This window comes from Nymphalis io, chromosome 6, assembly GCF_905147045.1.
Source record: "Nymphalis io chromosome 6, ilAglIoxx1.1, whole genome shotgun sequence".
Taxonomy (NCBI): Eukaryota; Metazoa; Arthropoda; class Insecta; order Lepidoptera; family Nymphalidae; genus Nymphalis; species Nymphalis io.
In genome coordinates, this window is record NC_065893.1 from 7,815,830 (window position 1) to 7,837,635 (window position 21,806).

General features: G+C 38.0%; 1 protein-coding gene across 1 annotated transcript; it reads left to right on the top strand.

Annotated features, from left to right (window-relative positions):
- Window positions 1-481: 481 nt before the first annotated feature.
- On the top strand, window positions 482-21,272 carry LOC126768939 (disks large homolog 2-like). The gene is made up of 10 exons (XM_050487415.1): window positions 482-848; window positions 14,003-14,085; window positions 15,965-16,162; window positions 17,369-17,449; window positions 17,603-17,803; window positions 18,127-18,268; window positions 18,569-18,638; window positions 19,640-19,883; window positions 20,457-20,623; window positions 21,134-21,272. The coding sequence occupies exons 1-10, from the start codon at window positions 533-535 to the stop codon at window positions 21,135-21,137; spliced, it is 1,506 nt and encodes a 501-aa protein (XP_050343372.1). The 5' UTR covers window positions 482-532; the 3' UTR covers window positions 21,138-21,272.
- The last annotated feature ends 534 nt before the right edge of the window (window positions 21,273-21,806 follow it).

A 21,806-nucleotide genomic window follows, 5' to 3' on the forward strand; every position in this document is an offset into this window, starting at 1 on the left:
TTATGAATACTTCGCATTGCTGTCGATGTAAGTGGGTTACGTTTTGTAGGCACCATTAATCATTTTACCGAGACGTCCATGACACTTATGCAAAAAGAACTTTCATGAATAGTAACCCAGGATAAGGAATCGTAGATATATAATTATACCCTCGCCTTTGTTTGTTTTGTCTTCACTTTGAATATATTTATATAATTTTTATATACACATAGAACAATCTTTTTTCTAGTTAAATTTGACAAATCATAATTATTTAAAGTTTTTTTTTTCGCTTTTATTGGGAATTATGTGCATAGTATATATATAGTATTCGTAATTTCTTCTAACTTCTACATCATTTTCTACAAGATACAAGTTTTAATAATTGGTGCACTACTCATTATTTATTTTTTTATAATCGCAAAATCGTTTGACTTTAATAATGACAAAACAAAGTTAATATGAGTTAATTAAATATGAACTGTGTCTAAACTATAAACATTTAAGATATTTGCGAGTGTCAGTGAAATATGATGGAGGTGGTGTACACAGTATGAGCACGTGGATGGCGCTGTTCGGGTTACTGTGGCTGCTGCGAGTACGCGGATCATTATGCGGATGTACAGCATGCAAGCGTGCTCGACTGGAAACACAAGATATCCAACATAGGAGATCGTCAAGATTTTCGAGCACACCATGCCTGGATGAGGAAACATCGGGTACACAGCGTGTGCCCAGTCCTAATGAGCAAGCAACTTTTGACGTAATCACACTACAGAGGTTCACGAGAGATGTCACTGTACAGACTGACTTTGATGACGATGAAATAGAAGACTTAGACAAAATTGAGCTACAAATTAAGGAAGAATGTAAGTTAAAATATTACCTCTTACTCGTAATACAGTTTGTTTATTAAAAACAGCGTGTATGAAATTACATTTTAAATTTGTAATAATTTACATTCGACTTCGACTGACGATTGTTGGTCTAGAGGCTGGCTTATAAGGTTGAAGATCACGAGGTTCTGTGTTCAAGCTCTGGTTTGAGCCAATAAAGAAATGTTGGGTTTTTGTGCCGAGTAGCAGACGGAGTCTGGAAAGCAAAATGTTTGTCCTGCAACTGATCTCCATTTGATAATGTTGGATTGCGAATTATGAATGAAGGAATTAGAGGTACAGCTGTGTTTGCGCACAAATTTATACTCTATAATAATATGGCCTGTGCCGTGGCCTGTCAGTTTCTAAAGGAAATGGCTGCCGTGGCCGAAATCAGTCAGGAGGGCCTCATCAATTTACATTGTCAATTTTTTTTAGCGTTTTTGTGCGAAACTATTATTTTAATTTTGTCTAATCCTAATAGCACGTATATGATCAGATAGATTTATTTTTCGGAGATCGCTTAAAAGTACCGTGGTCAATTGGATGAATTTGAAGATTGAGGGTGTGCATCACAGAAGTCTATGAAAGTTCTTAGTGCGCCTTCATACTGCAAAACGAAGGTAGCCTTTAAATTTTAAGTCTCATCGTATAATAGTTTAGACTGCGTATTTACCTAAATAGTTAGTCAAGACAGTTTTACCATCTTTTATTAGCCAATTTTGAAAAGAAAGGCTCTTTGAATTGTAGCCGGCAAAATTTTTTGTTCCATCTGAATTGATTTTGTTGATTATTTATTTATTCGATCACTTTCGTTTTGAGATACGGGATATATTACTCGATATCTTCACTGATTGTAAATTGATTCCATTGAATTGGTATTTAACAAACAATGTCCTTTGAGGGTAATCAGGGGGATTATGTTCATATGAACAAATAACCATCCCTAGATATTGAAAAATATAAGTAAGTAAGTTTCATATAAAAATATTATTTATCACAACAGTTAAAAAATGTAATAAATTAATTTAAAAATATACACTTAAACTAAAGAGTTAATAATATTTAAATACAAAAATACATAATAGTCAAAATATTATATAGAATAATTATATTATATCCAAGATCTTACCCACTTCACATTTCTAGGGTCTGAATAAAGAATGAGATACGAAAAAATATCATTGACGTAATGATCATCGTCAGAATAGCTAGTAGCAGTCAGTACTTTGTATACACGATGTTTTGCCTTCACCCTAATGTTTGTTCATTTTTCAGGAGTCCTGCATTATATATAATACCATCAGAAATATTAGTCAAAATACATTTGTACTTTTTGAACAGAATTTTCTTTACCACTTAGGAACACACATTCTAACAAACTACTTAAGTATAATTTTTTCTCGACTCGTTTATTTATTTAGTGACGTCATAGGTAAAGATTATTAAGAGTTGTTTTGCATTTTTTAGTAATACTATTAGTAAAAACATAATAAAATAAAGGAACTATACGAATTATTTAGTCGGGTTTTTTAAAATACCCGTCAATAAATATTGCACATCGACCGTTGAAAAGAGACAGTCGACTGATTTCGGCTTCGTGGAGCGTTATCTCTGTCACACGATACACTAACTTAACTAACTACCAGAAGTTTTTAAAACAATTATGAGTTTCTGTGTAATTAAAAAAAATATACCAATTCTTTCTATAGTTTTTTTTTTTTTTATAGAATAGGAAGGCGGACGAGCATATGGGCCACCTGATGGTAAGTGGTCACCAACGCTCTTAGACATTGGCATTGTAAGAAATGTCAACCATCGCTTACATATCCAATGCGCCACCAACCTTGGGAACTAAGATTTTATGTCCCTTGTGCCTGTAATTACACTGGCTCACTCACCCTTCAAACCGGAACACAACAATATCAAGTATTGCTGTTTTGCGGTAGAATATCTTATAATATAGTGCTTAGATTATGGAAAAATAAAATAAAAAGATCACTATTATATAATGTTGATGTATTTTTTTTTAAGTTACCGATATAGTATATATAACAAATACTATTATATCTATTGTTAAAATGACACATTGTAATAAAAACTTTTTATCATTTAAATTCTCAATTCATTCTATTTCTTTCATTTCACTATGTGTGCTCTCAATGTGAACAATATCATTGTCACTATCAGCTGTATTTATCACAAGTCTGTCAGTGTAATTGTCTAAATCGTATTGAATTATTCGATATTCATTTTCACATTTGATCGCGTGATCTCAAACATTTTTCCATTCTTCAGCTCCGATCATCATATTTACTTTTTCACTCAATAATTTTTACTGTATTTAAATTCATATCCACCTTTCTAGCGGCTACATAGTATTCCAGTTAAGACCATACATTTAAATATGGTCATGGATTAAAAACCCGATTATATGGTAGCAATCGCATCACAGTATGCACACGTTCAACAAGTACCATATAAGTCCACGGATAACTCTGAAAACCACTCTTTGTGATGACATATAAAATCGTAAATCTGGGTTTTCGTCAATTTAGAGTCAAATGGAATTTCGTGTCTGAATGATATGGTGTTTGAGTTGGGCGGCTTTCAACAATTTTTTTGTGATTCGTGATGTATTATCAGAACAACACACTAAAAGTGCCATCGTACAACCTTAAATTATTAAAAGTTGGGGGTTTTACAAATCTATATGTATATTTTAAATTGGACGCGACCGCAATCTCCCGCAGTTGTACAAATACTAAGAAACGTCACATAGGTAGTATGCGACACAGATAAGGCTCTACGAAGCCGAAATAAGCCGAGATCGATGTGCAATATTTATTGCCGGGCACTATACTATCCAGTTCATTTAGTAGTTAGTAGTAGTTCATTTAGTAGTTAGTAGCTTTCCTAATAATATTAAAGTTTATTTAAGAATTACTAACGTACCTAAAAGCAAAATATTTAGTAATAAGTTCTTGTTTAATAAGATGAGAATGATAGATTTCAATGAAACCGATATGACAATATGTTACTTTAATATAATTTCTAGTACAGAGTATAAAAGAAACAACCTGTTAGTGTCCCACAGCTGGACTGCTGACTATTATGTTATTCCACCACGCTGCTCAAATGTTATTTGGTTTAAACGAGAGATTTTCTTTGAAATTAGACACATACAGATTTAACCCTTTCGACGCCAGGCACAAGATGAATTATAAACACAAATTAATACCAGATTTTGATTCCACTATTGAGACTATGCGCGCTTTCTCACCACTGGGCCGTCTCGCCTCTGTATCTGTAATTACATTGAGAATAAGCTTCCAAATTAACATAGTGACTACTTAAAACATATTTACATATAATTTATATTCACAAATGTCACTCTTTAACGATTTTTATCATTAAATACTTCCTTAATCATAGAAGAGACGATCATTATATTATGAAATAAAATGTCTACCTGCTCATGCTAAATAATTTACCATCCAATATTATTTTACTTTTATAATATATAAAGCCGAGATGGCCTAGTGGTAAGAACGCGTGAATCTTAACCGATGATCGTGGGTTCAAACCCGGGCAAGCACCACTGAATTTTCATGTGCTTAATTTGTGTTTATAATTCATCTCGTGCTTAACGGTGAAGGAAAACATCGTGAGGAAACCTGCATGTGTCTAATTTCATTGAAATTCTGCCACATGTGTATTCTACCAACCCGCATTGGAGCAGCGTGGTGGAATAAGCTCCAAACCTTCTCCTCAAAAGGGAGAGGAGGCCTTAGCCCAGCAGTGGGACATTAACAGGCTGTTATTGTTTATAATATATTGGTTTTAGTTAAAAGCGAATGCCGTTTTGTAAACCTATTTTCTTCACTTTATACAAACAACATGTCCTATTTCTGAACGATGTCTGTAAGAGATCATTCGCTTAAAGATAACCGAACCGCCTTTTAAAGGCAGCATATTTATTTAGTCTCTATATTTTTTTATTTATTAGTGTAAAAGTATTAAATATATGTTTATACAAGCTTTTCTACCGCAAAACAGCTATAATTTTTTTGTTTCCTCGCGATATTTTCCGTCGAGCACGAGATAAACACAAATTAAGATAAACACGGTATGGATACACGCACTAACCAGTAAGTCACATCATCTCTATCTTTAACTAAAGAAATAATAAAAAAGTAATGATATTTTTATTTTTATTTTATTTTATTTATATTTGGGAAACATACAGTGTGTTATTACATAGAATTAAGGAATTATTACTAAATCATAAACCAATAAAGTTTCCACTTAAAAATAGTACAAATGTTAGAGTATGCATGTAAAAAAGACAACAGAAAGAGACAAAAATACAATGCAATCTACGAGTACAATCAAATCGACTAATTACAAAGTTAAAAAAAAAAAAAATCAAGAAGTTAAATTACAATAATATTAATGAACATAAATATAAACAATGTTATTAAAAATATTTAAATTTGATTTCAACAATTAAAGTAACATCATAAATCATCAATTTATGGCAAGTAATTGATTCAATATACATATACAGTATATTGAATCAATTACTAGCAAGTAATTGATTCAATATAATATATATATATATACATATACAATATACATATATATATATTTGGATTTAAAGGGTGAGTCAGCCAGTGCAACAGGTGCCAGGGATATAACTAAGTTTCCATGGTTTGTCACACACGAACAGTGAAACGAATATCCATTTAACATATTATTATTTAAGTCTTCCTTCATATTTGTATTTTCTTAATTGCATCCCGAAACATAATTTTAAAATATATTGTACAATGGGATTTCGGAAACTTGCACGATGCAGTGTTATCGCTATAAGAGCGATCTCTCCCTCCATCTTTAGGCATAGAATTAAAAAATATTAAATTGGCAGCAATTACAAGTGTTTATTTAACTTACTGCATAAAATATACATACTAGTTTCGTTCGCTGCTTCGGCCGCGCGTACAGTCACGGCCATGGGGAATAGGGACAGGTTTTAGGTACCGCATGGACGTCTCTGTTCCCCTGACAATATGTGTGTTTTCATGACGATCGTTTGAGTAGTTAAGACGTGAGAGTGTAATAAACAATCAAACTCACTTCCGCTTTTATAATATTAGTAGATATATAAAAATATTTCATATTTTTAAATCGTAATTTTTAGTTATTTTTATGGCTTTATTTTCCCCGAAATGTTGTTTAGTTAATGTTTGTGAACCTTAAATCTATTTTATGGCAATTTTCAGGCTTATTATACTAAACAGGGTTGTATAAAGATAGGCTTGGAGTTAGTATTCGTTGGTACAGAATACAATATAATTGTATATGATTATATATATATATATATATATATATATATATATATATATATATATATATATATATATATATATTTAGGTGTAATTGGTGGTGAAATAATCATTTCATTTCTTTTTATTCTTAAAAAAAATAATGAGTTCCATGACGGTTCTTCTCTGTAGAATGTACACTCTAAGATGCTGGTAGCTTAATGTTAAAATTAAAATTGTAAAATTACGATACAAAAGTGTTTGTGATAATTGAATAAAGTATATTTTGACTTTGTACAATTTTTTGAGGATAGGTATAAATTACTCGCTATATTTTTTGTATTATATCGCACGTCTTCGTAACACAAAAATAACAATCATTTTTTTATAATTAGGCTCTCTCCATAGCCCCTTTTTTATATTTGCCCACACGGCAAATATAATTAAATAAAAAAAAATAGCATTGGTGAACCAAATGGAAGGTGTACGCTTTTTCCTGATGACCACAGGAGTTATTGAGATTCTACAGCTTTCGCAAAACACATGAGGCACCCAATTTTTATTCTGGTTTGCAACACGAAAAAGAAGTTATTCATTATTTAACCAATCTACAATAGGTCTTTTTTTTTCAAAATGTCCATAAACATAACAAAATCGATCAGAACTTCGTAAACACTTTCTACTCGACATTTTATATTCAATCCAAAAACAAGACATTTGTCGTTTTATGCGAACGAATGAACATTTAACTGACGTCACTTAGTAGGGTAGTTGATAAAAAAAATTGACTGTAGAAAAAAATTGTGGTGAGATAAAATTTTTTTGGTGACTTTTTTTAAGGTTTAAGAAAGGTATCTAGGTATATCTAACATATTTATATAAATTTCTTTCGAGGTATAAAAAACTTTTACTGGCGGTAGAGCTTTGTGCAAGCTCGTCTGGGTAGGTACCATCCACTCATCAGATATTCGGTTTGAAGGGTGAGTGAACCAGTGTAATTACAGGCACAAAGGACATAACATCTTAGTTCCCAAGGTTGGTGGCGCATTGGCTATAAGCGATGGTTGACATTTCTTACAATGCCAATGTCTAAGGGCGTAGAATTTCATCTGTAGAATTATGCTTGCTCAGTTTTTACCCACTAGCTTTGGGATGTGTAGTAGCCACTAGACCATTTTAAAAACTCAAAGCAGGTTAAAAATGAATTTTCGTCCTATCTAAGATTAAAGAGCATTCTAGAGTAAAAATAAACCTTCAAGTACGTCATTTGCTTGAGACTACTAAATAAGAGTTTTATGTACATATACAACAGAATAAGGTCCTAAAGACCGATTTCGGCCACGGCGGCCAATCTCAAGAACGATTAGCCAACTGCGTAGGACATATTATAGTGCACAAGTGTGAGCGCAAACATAGGTGCACTCTCTACCCCTAACTCATATTCCGATGGGACGGCAATCCGACAAGACCGGAAAGAGTTAGGGCACAGGACCAACGGCTTTCAAAGAACATCATTTATTATATAAAAAATATTTATTTTACAACCTTTCCCTCGTTATTTAAATTGCTCAGTAAAGTATTACAAATAATCGATAAAATAGTTCCGAAATAATAGTGCACATAGGATCATAAATAAGAATCAGAAAACTTACTATTCTTAAATCGGTTAACACTGTCTAGTGTTCACCATTATTATTTTTTTCGGGGAGGAAAGGCATTTACGCCTGCCGCCCGGTCCGGGGGGACCGGGACGGGTATGTGGGACTCACGGGGCAGAAGGCCCCGGCCTACCCACTAAAACCTCCCCGGAATTCCGCCTCTCCACAAGGCGGCGGGGTCACGGGAACGTGGTGACTTACAACCGCAACCCCGCCAGCGGTCGTCGCTACTCAGCAGCGACCCACTTCGAGAGCGCGCTATGATGTTAGGGCACGCCTCCCTCCTCTCTGCCTCCGTCCCGTAGCGTGACGGACTCTCCCGAGTCCGCCACTGGAGGCTGGGCGTTAGGGCTCAACGCCCCGCGGCGGATCAATGCACTGGCTCCGCCGCCGACTACACCTTAACTCTGCGGCAGCGTCCGGCTTGCGAAGGCACGTCACCGTCGAAGAGGCCTCCTTTTTCGTTGCGGGAGTGAGTCCACGTCGTCCTCCCACTCCCGCTCTGCTGCCTCCTTTTGCAACATGACGCATCCGCTGAACCGGGACATTGCCGTCCAGATCTCTTCGCTTCCAGCCATCTTCTCGACGAGGGCCGGAAGCGTCAGGACTCCTCCTACAGCCGTGGATAGGACCGCGCGAGGCTCCGCCCAAATCGGGCACTCTGAGCGCGTATCCATCGTGTTCCGCCGTATCCACGGTTCCTCCGCCACAATGGTGGCACTCCACCGTCAGTTCCCTACCGACCACCTTACACAGGTACCGGCCAAAGCAACCGTGGCTGGTCAAAAGCTGTGTGAGGTGATACGTGGGTGGGCCGTGCTTGCGTTCGACCCACTTCCTCAGCACCGGCCGAATGACCGCAACGAGGCGAACACCCTCTCGCGGGCCTCCTCCCACCATATCCGAACCTCACGTGGACCCTCGAGTTAGCCTCAGCCTCGAAGTCCCATGGCGGACTTCCGGCGAGCAAGCACGCTGTGCGGTACGCTCGAGCCGCTCTGAGCGCCATCGTTCGCTGCGGACGTCGCAGCGAAGCGACGTTACGGGCACTCAGAGCATTCGCCCAAATCGGCGCCCCGTAGAGCGCCATCGAGCGCACGACGCTGGTGTACAGGCGCCTGCAAGTGCCTCCTGTCCCACCCATGTTCGGGAGGATCCTCCCTAGCACTCCGGCTGCAGCCACCAGGTTTGGGGCCAAGCGCCGGAAGTGCTCTTCGAACTTCCACCTGCCGTCGAGGACGAGTCCCAGGTACTTCCATCGTCGACCCGACGGTGATGGAAGTTCCACCCACCGTTATCACCGCCCCCGGAGGTGGCGCGTTCCGAGGTCCATGAAAAACGAGGGCCTCGGATTTGTGTAGGGCCACCTGGAGGCCCAACGCGCTGATTCGATGGACCACGTGCGCCACCCCAGCCGTGGCGCGATAGGCCGCCTCCCTGTAGGAGCCGCCGCGGACCGACACGAGTGTGTCGTCATTGTAGCACGTGACCCTGACCCCCCGTAACGTGGCCCCGCGCAGCACGGAGTCGTAGCCGATGCTCCACAGGAGCGGTCCTAGTAGCGAACCCTGCGGAACATGGGCACCATGGTCGGTGGCACGAACTCTCCCCGCTCGGGAAAGAGCGTGTACACCAGCCACTCCAGGAGCTGCGGCTGGAGACTGCTGGTCAACGGGGGAGCTCAGGGTCGCGACCCGATACGGACGCCCCCACGGATCGCTGTTGAGCGTCTCCAGCCACTCCTCCCACGCCGCCTCTTTGGCCTGTGCTATGGCCTTTTGTAGAGCTTGGCTGGCGGTCCTATATTCGGTGTAGAAGACCTCCTCCGCGTCGTAATCACGGACCCTTCGTCTCCTACACCGAACGTAACTGCGCCATGCCGCCACGCACGCCTTGCGCAGCCAACGGAGCTCCGCCAGTACACCGCCAACGTGGCGGGTGCGGTTTCGCCCTCGGCATCGCCGCATCGCACACCCGAGTCAGGGCGCCGTTACCGTTACTCGGAGACGCGGCTACCGGGCCTTTCGTCGCCACCTTTTCTTGGGTGCGGCGCCCCTCCCACCCTGGCACGACTTGCTGCAGGCGGCATGGTCGGACAGGGAGACCCGAAGAAACGGCTGTTCCGCTGGCCGCCCGTGGCATTGTACAGGGCCCCGAGCGTGCCTAACCAGCTCGCAAGGCTGCCCCACCAGGTCACGCATAATCTCGGGGTGGACCGTCGTGCCGGTTGGTGACCGGAAGGTGGGATCCCAGCGGCCACTTCCGGGGGGGGGGAGTTCGGTGGCCATTCCGTCCGGCGGGTCAGTGTATTTTATTGTATTGTGTAGTGTATTATATGCGTGCGGAGCTGCAATCACTTGATGTACGGAAAGCTAGCGGTCCCGATGGAATACCAGCCATAGTGCTAAAGAAGTGCGCAGCGGAGCTGTCTCCTGTGTTAACGCGCCTGTTCCAACTTTCTCTTTCTTCGGGATGTGTGCCGGAGGCTTGGAGAAGAGCTAACGTGCAAGCGTTTCCCAAAAAAGGGGATCGGTCTGATCCAGCAAATTATCGGCCAATAGCTATCACCTCAGTACTTTGTAAGGTGATGGAATGGATTTTAAACAACCAACTGATCCATTACCTAGAAAATCACTGTCTAATTAATGATCGTCAATACGGGTTTCGACCAAAACGGTCCACAGGTGATCTTCTAGCGTACGTAACACACCTCTGGGGTGAAGCTATCGACAAGCATGGAGAATCGTTGGCTGTCAGCCTCGATATCTCCAAGGCTTTCGACAGGGTCTGGCACAGAAGTCTTCTCTCCAAGCTGCCGGCATATGGTCTGCCTGCTCAGCTATGCACCTGGATTGCCAGCTTCCTACACAAGCGTAGCCTTCGTGTTTTAGTTGATGGTTGCGCTTCACAGTTCTATGTAGTGAATGCTGGGGTCCCCCAGGGATCTGTGCTATCTCCCACACTCTTTCTTTTGCATATCAATGATATGCTCTCTCTTGGGAACATACATTGCTATGCAGACGATAGTACAGTGCATGGTGGATACCACGGACGCGCAGTGGCTGGGCGAGCGGAAATTTCACTGGTGGTAGGGCTTTGTGCAAGCTCGTCTGGGTAGGTACCACCCACTCATCAGATATTCTACCGCAAAACAGCAATACTTGATATTGTTGTGTTCCGGTTTGAAGGGTGAGTGAGCCAGTGTAATTACAGGCACAAAAAAAAAAAAAAATTGAGGAGAGGCGGAAGGAATTCGATAGGACATTAGAGCTCATCGCCAAATGGGGCTCTGATACTCTTGTTGAGTTTAATGGCAAGAAAACACAGGTATGCGCTCTCACAGCGTAAAAGTCAGCATTTTCTCCTCTTGCCACCCTCTGTCGTACTCCGCTGGTGATACAAAGCAAAATCGCCATGCTGGGGATTGACGTTCGCTACGACTTTAATCCAAGGGATTACATCGAGACTGTTATAAAAACAGCTTCACGGAAACTCGGAGTTTTGAACAAGGTACCGCGTTTTTTCACGCCACAACAACTGTGCCTGTTATACAAAACACAGATACGGTCTTGCGTGGAATATTGCTCGCACCTTTGGGATGGCTCCGCTAAGTACCTACTGGAGGCCTTGGACCTGTTGCAGTGACGTGCAGTACGCATTATTGGCGACGTAAAGGTCACAAACACCCTTGAACCTTTACAATTGCGTCGTGAGATAGCAGCACTGAGCGCTTTCTATCGACTGTATCACGGCGAGTGCTCTGAGGAATTATTCTCTCTAATTCCTGCTTCCCCCTTCCTTCTTCCTCCGACCACGGCGCTCCACGTGGTCGGAGTGGCGGCTAGCTCTGCGGACGGCTGAGGAGCCTCCCTCCTGGCTGCTGCCTCTTGGGCAGCCATACTTCTCTTAGGTCACTTCGGCCTGACAGCAGGCTGGACGGGACGCCCTCAGTTGCGCGGGAGGTGGCATGAGCCTCCTTTCTCACTGCTCCTACGGCCGCTGCCTGCGCTGCCCTACGGTCAGCGGCCAGTGGAGGTCGCAGCCCTCGGCTGCGACCTCCACGTCCGGAAGGAGGCGGCCCTCGAGGTCCTCGAGGTGAGCGTTCAGCATCATGCTGAACTGCTTACGGTGCGCACAGCGCCTCCTCCATGAGGTTCTGGAGGTTCGCCTCCGTCGCCGCCGCCGGCCGCTGGAGCATTTCGGCGACTTCCCGGCGCAACTCAGCCAGTTGGCCGGAAAGTCGCTTGTTAGCCGCCGCCAGTCGCGCCACCTCTCCGTCACAGTGAGGGCCCTTAGATCCGCCACCGCAACTTTAATGGTGTCGGCGGTGGTCTTTAGAGCCCAAACGAACGTGCCCTTCTGGTTGCCCGACCTATCGGCAACCTGCAGGACGACGTCGCGAGCCTCCTGCACTGCCGCGTCCAGTGCGGCAGACGTATGCGGCACGTCCTCGGTCCCGCCGGGTTGGCGTTTCCGAGCACGGGCCGCCCTCCTTCCGTGGCCAACTTGGCCGCCGCACTGTACGCGGCCAGTGCATCCTCCGTCTCGTACCGAGCGTCGTAAGGAACGGTCCTTTGCCTTAGTGGCCGCATGTTAACTTTAACCAAATGATCGTTAAGTTCGTTGTTTTTAGAAGATGTTTTATTCAGTCTATTCATTTCGAGTATGGGGGAAATAAACAGTCCACCAAGGCAGTGCCCCCTGTACCTTGGTAACCCTATACCACCGTGAGGTCTGGTGGTATCACGGGATCTACAAACTAATTTTTTTTATTGAGGTTGTCTCCTCTTGACCCAGCCGGTAAAGGCAAGGCCCTGGGTCCCATCACGGGCTGCGAGACATGTCCACAACACCCGGATGGGGAAACGAGTTTGAGAGGCGGTGACCAAAGTCTGTCCACTCAGCATCAATACCTACACTGAGCGAACCCGCCTCTCCCACCTCCTGGCAGCTAGACCTGGCAACTAAGTCGCCGACCACCGTGTGACCCCAGATTCGGGAGGCCTGCCAACAAAATAAAACAAAATCAAAATAAAACAAAAGCAAAGAAAGATAATAAAACAAAACAAAACAACCAAAAGGAAATGGAACAGAAAAAGAAAGAAACCAAAAGAGTTCCTTCCTGCCACCTATTGCTTGCCACGATGCCGCTCGCACAGTCCGCTCTGCTGAACAAAGAAGAACCAGGAACGGCCCGTGGCATTACCGTCGCGTCAGTCTCAGCCGCGGTCGACAGGCACTCCGAGAAAACATCGGATTGCTCGTCGACCCCGTTGCCCAGGGTGCACCACGTGGAGGTGACTGACATGCACCCCTGTCTAGTGTTCACCTGTTTTTTTTGTAACAAATACCTACTCTTGCCAAGAACAAGACTCGGGAAAAAATTATTAAGTGCGGACTATTTAGTTTATATTTATACTTAGTTTAAATTTAAAATATAGTATATATAGTCTAATTATTTAATTAAAATTGTTGTTACGTGTTTATTGTTTGTAATCTTAAAAAATCTTAAATGCATAAAATCGCTTACATATTCCCTCGTAAAATTTTGCTGGCGCATTGCAGTTGGTTTTTATAGTATAAGAGCATTTCTTTTGAGCATATATTTACGCTTCTATTTTCTTTATAGAACTAAATAAAAATAAATGCACCATTACCTTTAGGTGACCATACCAACGTGGATATATTGTAACATATGTATCAAAGGTTAGTTTTAAAAGTCGGAATTATTAGTGTTTTTAGGAAAATAAAGTTTCATGCGAATTGCTATAATTAAAAAGTGAGACAAAAATTAATTATATAATAATAATTAAAATAATACATTTTATATAGAAAATAACTAAATTATTAAAAATATAAGTATAAATATCAAAAATATTATTTTACATAAGACAATCATTTATCAATATTGGCTTCCAGATCAACGATTATAGAATAGACAAATATATTATAATATCTGATATTTGTAAAGTTTATTCGAGTATTTATAATCGTTGCAATATTTGTTTATTATAATTATAATGTCATTATAACACATCACAGTCTAGCCTTCTGCGCTTACACAAATTAATGTAGAGTTTCCTTTCATTTAAATTAACATTTACAAGATGCCTCTCATGAACACGACTTTTCCATTTTGTGACATTTTTGCTTTTGTTTGCAGCGAACGTTAGCAGCTACGAAAGCGGGCGTGAACAATCGACGCTGAGTCCGGAAGCTAGTGAAAAGGTTGCAGGAAGCTTTCAGGTATTTTTTTTTACTATCTTTTATTGGCACAGTTGACCACTGATCATTAGAACGAAAACAAACACTTCTGTTATTTCGTTAGTCCAAATTTTTTGGTCAAACAAAAATACAAATTTTGGGTAAATCGATGCAATCATGAATACTTAAGCTAAATAATTTAAATTGAGTAGGTTTAGTATACGTTTACTTTATACTTTAGCTTTTTTGATCACATACTTTACATCTATACTTAAATTTCATTTATACAATACGTGTCTCATAAGTACATAACAAATACTTGCTTGGAAATCTCAACGTTTCAGAGTAATACAATCGACATCTTTAATTCATCGATAGTCCACAAAGTCATCTTGGACTTAATGTCACCCAAGGGATATGTGTTCGCAAGAATGTGAGATTTTAGATAAACTGTTTACGTGACAGATTTGCCTTACAGTATAAAAACTCCACAATTACCGTCTAATATAAAAATAAGATATAAAACATTCAAGTAAAAAAACAGCGTATTAATATGTTAGTAAAATAGAATGGCTTCTTTAAAAATGCTGAGGATCTCATAATATCCTGACCTATTCCAGTGGAGCGCTTCTATTAAAACGCAGAGCTTACAATAGCTTTTTAAAGTTCTTATAAGAAAACGTATTCCATGAGATCTTACACAACTGATTAACGAACTTGTTTCACGAAGAACAACTTGTTTTACTGGTGGTAGGGCTTTTTACTGGTGGTAGGGCTTTGTGCAAGCTCGTCTGGGTAGGTACCACCCACTCATCAGATATTCTACCGCAAAACAGCAATACTTGATATTGTTGTGTTCCGGTTTGAAGGGTGAGTGAGCCAGTGTAATTACAGGCACAAGGGACATAAAATCTTAGTTCCCAAGGTTGGTGGCGCATTGGATATGTAAGCGATGGTTGACATTTCTTACAATGCCAATGTCTAAGAGCGTTGGTGACCACTTACCATCAGGTGGCCCATATGCTCGTCCGCCTTCCTATTCTATAAAAAAAAAAAAAAAAACGTTAATTTTGTTTAATTTTCTAGTATGTTACAATTTTATTAATCATTTTTCATAACACTTCCTTAATACTGTGTAATAAATAGACAAAGTTTTTTAAAAAAATATTTTATATACTTGGTTTAATTTGTAATATTATTACAGTAAGAGTTTATTGCCTTGAAATATTGACCATTAATAAAACATTTTTTTTATTATACTTTTTTTAAAACTACCGCTCAGTAGAAGTTCGTCAAGTCAAGTTTCGTTACTATACAAAACGCCAATCCTTATCCAATATAAATATTTGCTGCAGTTTGCTTTTATCGAAGTAATACACACTTAGTACTTTTAAAAAGCGAGCTTAATGCACTTTTACTTACAAGTGGGCAATTACGACATGCATTATTATTTAAAAGACTAAATTAAAATGTTTTATACGAAAATACATTACAATGCAAATCGGAGGTGGCCTAGTGTCTAGACCACGTAAATCTAAGTAAAGGCCGGAAACGCACCTGCAAGGCATCCGGTGTTGCAGGTGTCCATGAGTGGTGGTAATCGCTTTCCATCAGGTGACCTTTCTTCTACCCGTTTGCGACCCTCTTACATAAAAAAAATCTTAATCAAAAGTTTTGGATACAAAATGATTGGCAAGCACCAATGATTTTTCATCTGTTTAATTTATGTTTATAATAATTTAATACTTGTTGGTTTCGGTAAACATTATGCGTAAGTCAGTATTTTTAGTAATATTTTAAGATAAAAAGCCAAACAAGAGGAAGACATTTAGAGGCACACCGACAAATTTGTAGAGCCTCTTAATTGAAATTTAATTATTTTCCATAGAAACAATCTGGTTCATAATATATTTTGTTACAGTATTTAATGCATCATAGTACATCTAATCCCGACGATGTCTGGGAAACGACGGATGTGACACTAGAACGGGGTGTTAGTGGTCTAGGGTTGAGTATAGCGGGTAGTGAAAGCGGTGGTGACGTCAGCATCACTCGAATAGCACAAAATGGCGCAGCTAAGAACGACGGCCGTCTTCAAACCGGCGACATCTTGCTGCAGGTATACATATACTTAATCCATAATAATAATCATAAATAATACATAAATAAAATAGTGATGAAATTTATATTTGGACTTGGGTGTCGCAACATTTACGGAAATCAAGGGATGTAATAAGCTTAATTACACAGTATTTTATTATTTAGTTTAATACCAGACTGAAAAGTAAATAAATTGATGTGCTGTATATTACGAGTCAATAAATGTATTAAAACTTTATAGTTTTAAATGTTACGTTAAATGTGAGAATAATTCGATTGCTATTTGTTTGAGTGTAAGCGTATTAAAGATTTATAATTCAAGTATTGACTAACTTACTCATATTCAGTTCAAAAGTTGGCGGAGGATGAAATTACGACGTAGAGTTAAATTAAAGATAGGAATATAAATATTAATAAGCATTCTCATAATTTAAATGCCGCTATGAAAGTATTTAAGTCAAATTTTGAAACTTTCTCAGTGTTGAAAGATATTTCATAGCATTTCAAGCCGTATTATAGATGTTGCCGTAAAATATTCTTATTGTAGTGTTTGCTTTGTTAACATTCATAATATAGCAAAGGCTACGTTATATTTTTGACAAATATAGTTTTATTGTAATTATCATAATATTGCTAATACTAAGAATACTATACGATTGGGGACGACAGTAAAGCGTGGATCGAACTTCCGACTTTCCCATAATTATTCGAATCGCATACTAAGCTATTGAGACATATATTAAACAGACCTATATTTAACAGACATGTAAGAATTGCTTTTGAGTTGAATGGCTCAATAGTTGCTTATTAATGCTTAGGTATTTTATTCTGAAGGATAAATGAGCTAAAGAAACACAGCCATAGATAGATACAACGGTCTCTAGCAATTTACCTGCTTTTGGTTACCCTTTAAAATATTCAAGGTCCAACAAAAAAGATTTACAATTTAGTAATCCATCTACTTCTAAAATAGTTATATCGGAAAAAAAGTCACAAGGTAAGTTACTAATTTGATAACTCTGTAGACATTCTTATTTCAAATACGATTACTATTGTTTTTTCTATTAACGGTTATAAAAATACTAATTAATAGCAATCTATTTAATAAGGCACATTGAATGTCTTCAAATAATTGAACTATACATTCTCATATATCGAGATTTAATTAGCTGTTTGTGTTTTCTTAATAAATGATAATTTTTTAATTATGAGTATGCCTATTTAGGTAAACGACATCTCTGTAGAAGGCGCTCCACACTCTGTTGCAGTAGATGCGTTACAAAGAGCTGGAAATGTTGTGAGATTAGTAAGTATTGTGATTATTATTATAATAAAACAATCAAACAATCATTGTCAAAACTAAATCGAAATATATATTTGCCAAAAAAGAAATCTATTAATTTTTTAATGTTTTTTTTTTTCTGGAGTGACAAATAGCATACATTTCATTTCTCAACAGAGAGTTAGAAGAGCTCGTAGGGCAATGGTTGTAACACTTTGTCGTGGAGTACGGGGACTAGGATTAGGTATCGCTGGTGGAGCAGACGACGTGGCAGGAGGAGAGGGCATTTTTATATCTCATATTGCTGTTGGAGGTGCTGCCCACCACGACGGTAGATTAAAACTAGGAGATAAAATTTTAGCTGTCAAAGGAGAAACTGTAAGTATTTGTCATTAAATAATGTTAATATGTGTAATATCAGTGGAAAGATCACGATTAGATGATGCGTTAAAATGAGAATTTTGACCTTCGTTCGTATTAATCGATTTAGTCAGTCAAATGAATTCAAAAGGAAACATTAAAAGTACACTTGGGGTCGTTCACTCGCCTGTGTAAACAACAACAATAATTAACTGGGTAAACAATATTCGTTCATTTATAATTTTATACCTACTTTAATAACACAATTTTATGATTCCTAAGAGAATCACTGTTTACAAACTGATATAGAATGTGATGTGATATTTTCTTTTTGTAATCAGGGAATTGAAACGTCGTTGATAGGAGTTACTCATGCGATGGCCGTCTCAGCGTTGCGTAGTACAGGAGATCACGTCACATTAGTGGTTCTGCCAGCCGCTGGATCTATACCACCCGTTGCTCGGACTGCACCGCTTTATTCTTGTAAGCTTAACAAATCAAAATCAATAATTGCACCATATTTATTTTAATAAGAATAATTTTATTGTGTGAATTCGATAGTGACGATATGTTTCTTGGCGTCGTGATATATTCTGTCTCTTTAATTACAATTTTTGAAATAAATAACTAATTAATAAGTGAGAAAATTTATGTACTCTCGTAAAAGTTTAAATAACCATAATGTAATCTTCAACCATACTATTTTTGGTCTTTTATGAAACATATTAGACTTACATAAATAGATAAAAATACGCGATTACTGATAAAATATTGTATTCACAGCAAAAAACCAGGCTACATCCTGCTCAACCCTTCATGATCTATCTGAAGAGGAGCTAAATAAAATTCCAAGGTATTTTGTAATGCAGCGCACGATTAGTAGCAATCGAATGCATATTGGCACCTATTCAAAAAGTCGCTATTTTGCTTGCTACAAAATTTAAACAAATAAATGTTTAATATTTCGGTAAGCTATTTTATCTTATGACAATATATTTATACGATTTCGAAATTCTATATTTAGAAAGCATATCAGATAGCATTGATAAGTGTTTTTGTTAAATACTGGCTGAATTTTCTTAAGTATTAGAGTTTTCGTAACCTGCATTGCCCAAACCTTAGTTTCAGTCATGGCACACAATCTGCGTAACCATGATAACAATTTTTTTTCAATTAATCGACTATATGATTGCACGGAATACCTCATTTTATAATTGAGTGTGCCAGTGTAACTCGTGCCCGTACAAGAGACATAACATTTAAGTTCCCAAGGTTGGTTGTGCATTAGCGACTTAAGGAGTCGTTATTATTTCTTACTTCACCAATGTCTATGGACAGTGGTGACCATTTACCATAAATTATAAAAAATCTTGTTTTATCCTCTTAGGTATCATTAATAAAAATTTAAAACTAAAAGATAACCTTATAAATAATGATAATTAAAAAAAATTAAGAGCCGTAACCTGTAACCGGCCTTAACATTATTTCTTGGTATTAGACGGTGCTAGTTTGTCAACGCGTATAGCGTTCCCCACCAACGTCTTCGTTCCCAGGAAACCAATTCCAAAGTCTCTTGCTAACATCACGTATAATTCCATGGGGCTCAATTAGAGCAGGAACATCGATAATGGTCGACATTATTTGTCACATTAAATATCAATAATTAACTATTTGTCTAAGTTTAGTTTTACTCACTTGAAATGTGATTCAAATTCACACAATTGAATAATATGCGTATACCGGAATATAAGGTTGTGCTAAGTAAGTGAATAATTTTAATTAGCGCATGATTTAGTGATTTTATTCAGCGTATGTAAATAATTAATTGTTTAATTGTATGTTATAATTAAACAGATGTGTGCGCATGGTACGTCTGGTGCGGACGGGTTCCCGATTAGGAATGGATATAGTTGGAGGACTGGGAGGTGAAGTCGATGGTAGCATTGGTCCGGAAGACGATACTTGCGGTGTATTTGTATCTGGTGTGTCAACCGAAGGAGCGGCTTTTGGATTGCTTCATAGGGGTGATAGAATTCTGAGCGTTGATGGACGAGATCTAACGCGAGCAACACACGAGCAGGCAGCAGCTGCATTAAAGGTACCAAACCAATCAAATAATAAATGTACATATTTTTAATCTAATATAATTTATAATTCTTTAGTGTTTTATTACGTTTGTAATTAGTATTAACCCAAAGTAATCTGTTTAAGCATTTATTTTTTAACATTGTAAAGTAAATTTGTAACAATCCGACAACTTTTAATATTTTTACCAATCTGTTGATACCAATTTAACAATTTAATTTAAAGGTAAACGAAATAAGTTGTTTTATTTATTTATTTTTTTCAAGACATTAATTCAAATAAATAAATACAGTTCTTCGTGCAACATTGTTGTTATAGTTGGATATTTTGCCGGTGTTGACAGGGAGCTTAGCTTAACTTGTGCTTAAGCTAAACTCCGTCGAAATAATTCTAAATGTGTTTAAAAAGCACAATGTGCTATCCAAAATTGAATTATTTCATAAATTGATTACATCCAATTAAAATCAACGAGAAGTTTCATTAATATTACCTTATATCAATTAAATATAGCTGTTATAATAGAAATGAGTAGTATGATAATTAATAATATTGGTTATATATAAAAGCAACGCGATTTGTCTAACAGTATTCAGGGAGCGTTGTCACCATTGCCGCCCAATATCAACCAGAACACTATGAAAGGTTGCGCGCGCGCATACGAGCAATCAACGCAGCAGTCATGTCTCCACACATACCCTCACGTATAGCCACGCAAATATCCGTTCATCCCGATGTTCATGTAATTTATCCAAGGTATGATTACTAATATGATAAATATATATATGATTACTAATTTTAATGAAATAAAAAATTACATTGCGCTAACCTAGACTAGGTAAATTTGATATAATCATAATCTTTCTCATATCTAATTTGTAAATAATTGCATTCAAAGATCCGAAAAGTAATGATTTTTTGTAACGTATGAAATAATGTATATAAATACTTTATAGTGTAAAATTATAAAATAAATTCAATGAATATCAAATGCAACGAAATATTAACAATTCATTTCACCAAACATTTATGTGTAAATTCAACACCTGAATAGAAACTTTTTCCTTCTCCATGGACACCTGATCTATGACACGAATAAATGTGAAATATTGTAGTCTGTGTACGGATATGAAAAACTTTTTTAGTATTTCTATTTATTAGATATAAGCATAAATCATCGTAGAGTAATAGATATACTAAACTTGCGGATGAGTTTTATTATCAATTTAGAAATAGAAATGAAGATATTAATTTTTAATGTTACAGGTAGTAGTGAAATAATTGTGGAACATATTCTTAAATTAAGGACCGTAGATAGTGGACACACATTGTGGATTTATATAAGTATGACTGTTTCTATCGTACGTTTGTAAATAAAATAAGCTATTAAAATTTGGTGGTTTGCCATTAAATGAGACACATTATATAAATGTAATGTAATTAAAAAACATTATTGTTCTTATAATGAACATTTTACAATTTGATGTATACTTCTTATAAATGTATGCATTATGTTTCAATGTTTGTGTAATAAAATTTTACATGAGACCAACTATGTACGGTACTTGTGCGTACTAAATAAGCATCATTTGATAATGCGTTGATTTCAGTCAAAATAACGGTGGCCGTAAAATGCCAAAATTATTATTGTAAAATATTTTAAGATGTACTTTCATTTTCATAATTCCATTAAACTGATGTCTAATATTATTACTAAGATTATAAATGTGAAAATGTGATTGTTTGTTTGTTTGCTTTTTACTCGTGCACGTATTAACTAATCAACCGATCATAATGAAATTTTGCATACACATTGTCAAGGGAACTGAAAAGAACACAGCGTACCTAACGCATGCTCTCGAAATCAGGAAAAAATTACTACTAAAAACAAATAAAATATTTAATGTTATAATCAAATTTCTACTTTTTCAAATGAGTT

Coding starts and splice junctions, on each gene's coding strand:
- LOC126768939 (XM_050487415.1), top strand. CDS start 533: ATGAGCACGTGGATGGCGCTGTTCGGGTTACTGTGGCTGCTGCGAGTA. Junction 849..14,002: donor GCTACAAATTAAGGAAGAAT/GTAAGTTAAAAT, acceptor TTTTGTTTGCAG/CGAACGTTAGCAGCTACGAA. Junction 17,804..18,126: donor TAGCTGTCAAAGGAGAAACT/GTAAGTATTTGT, acceptor TTTTGTAATCAG/GGAATTGAAACGTCGTTGAT.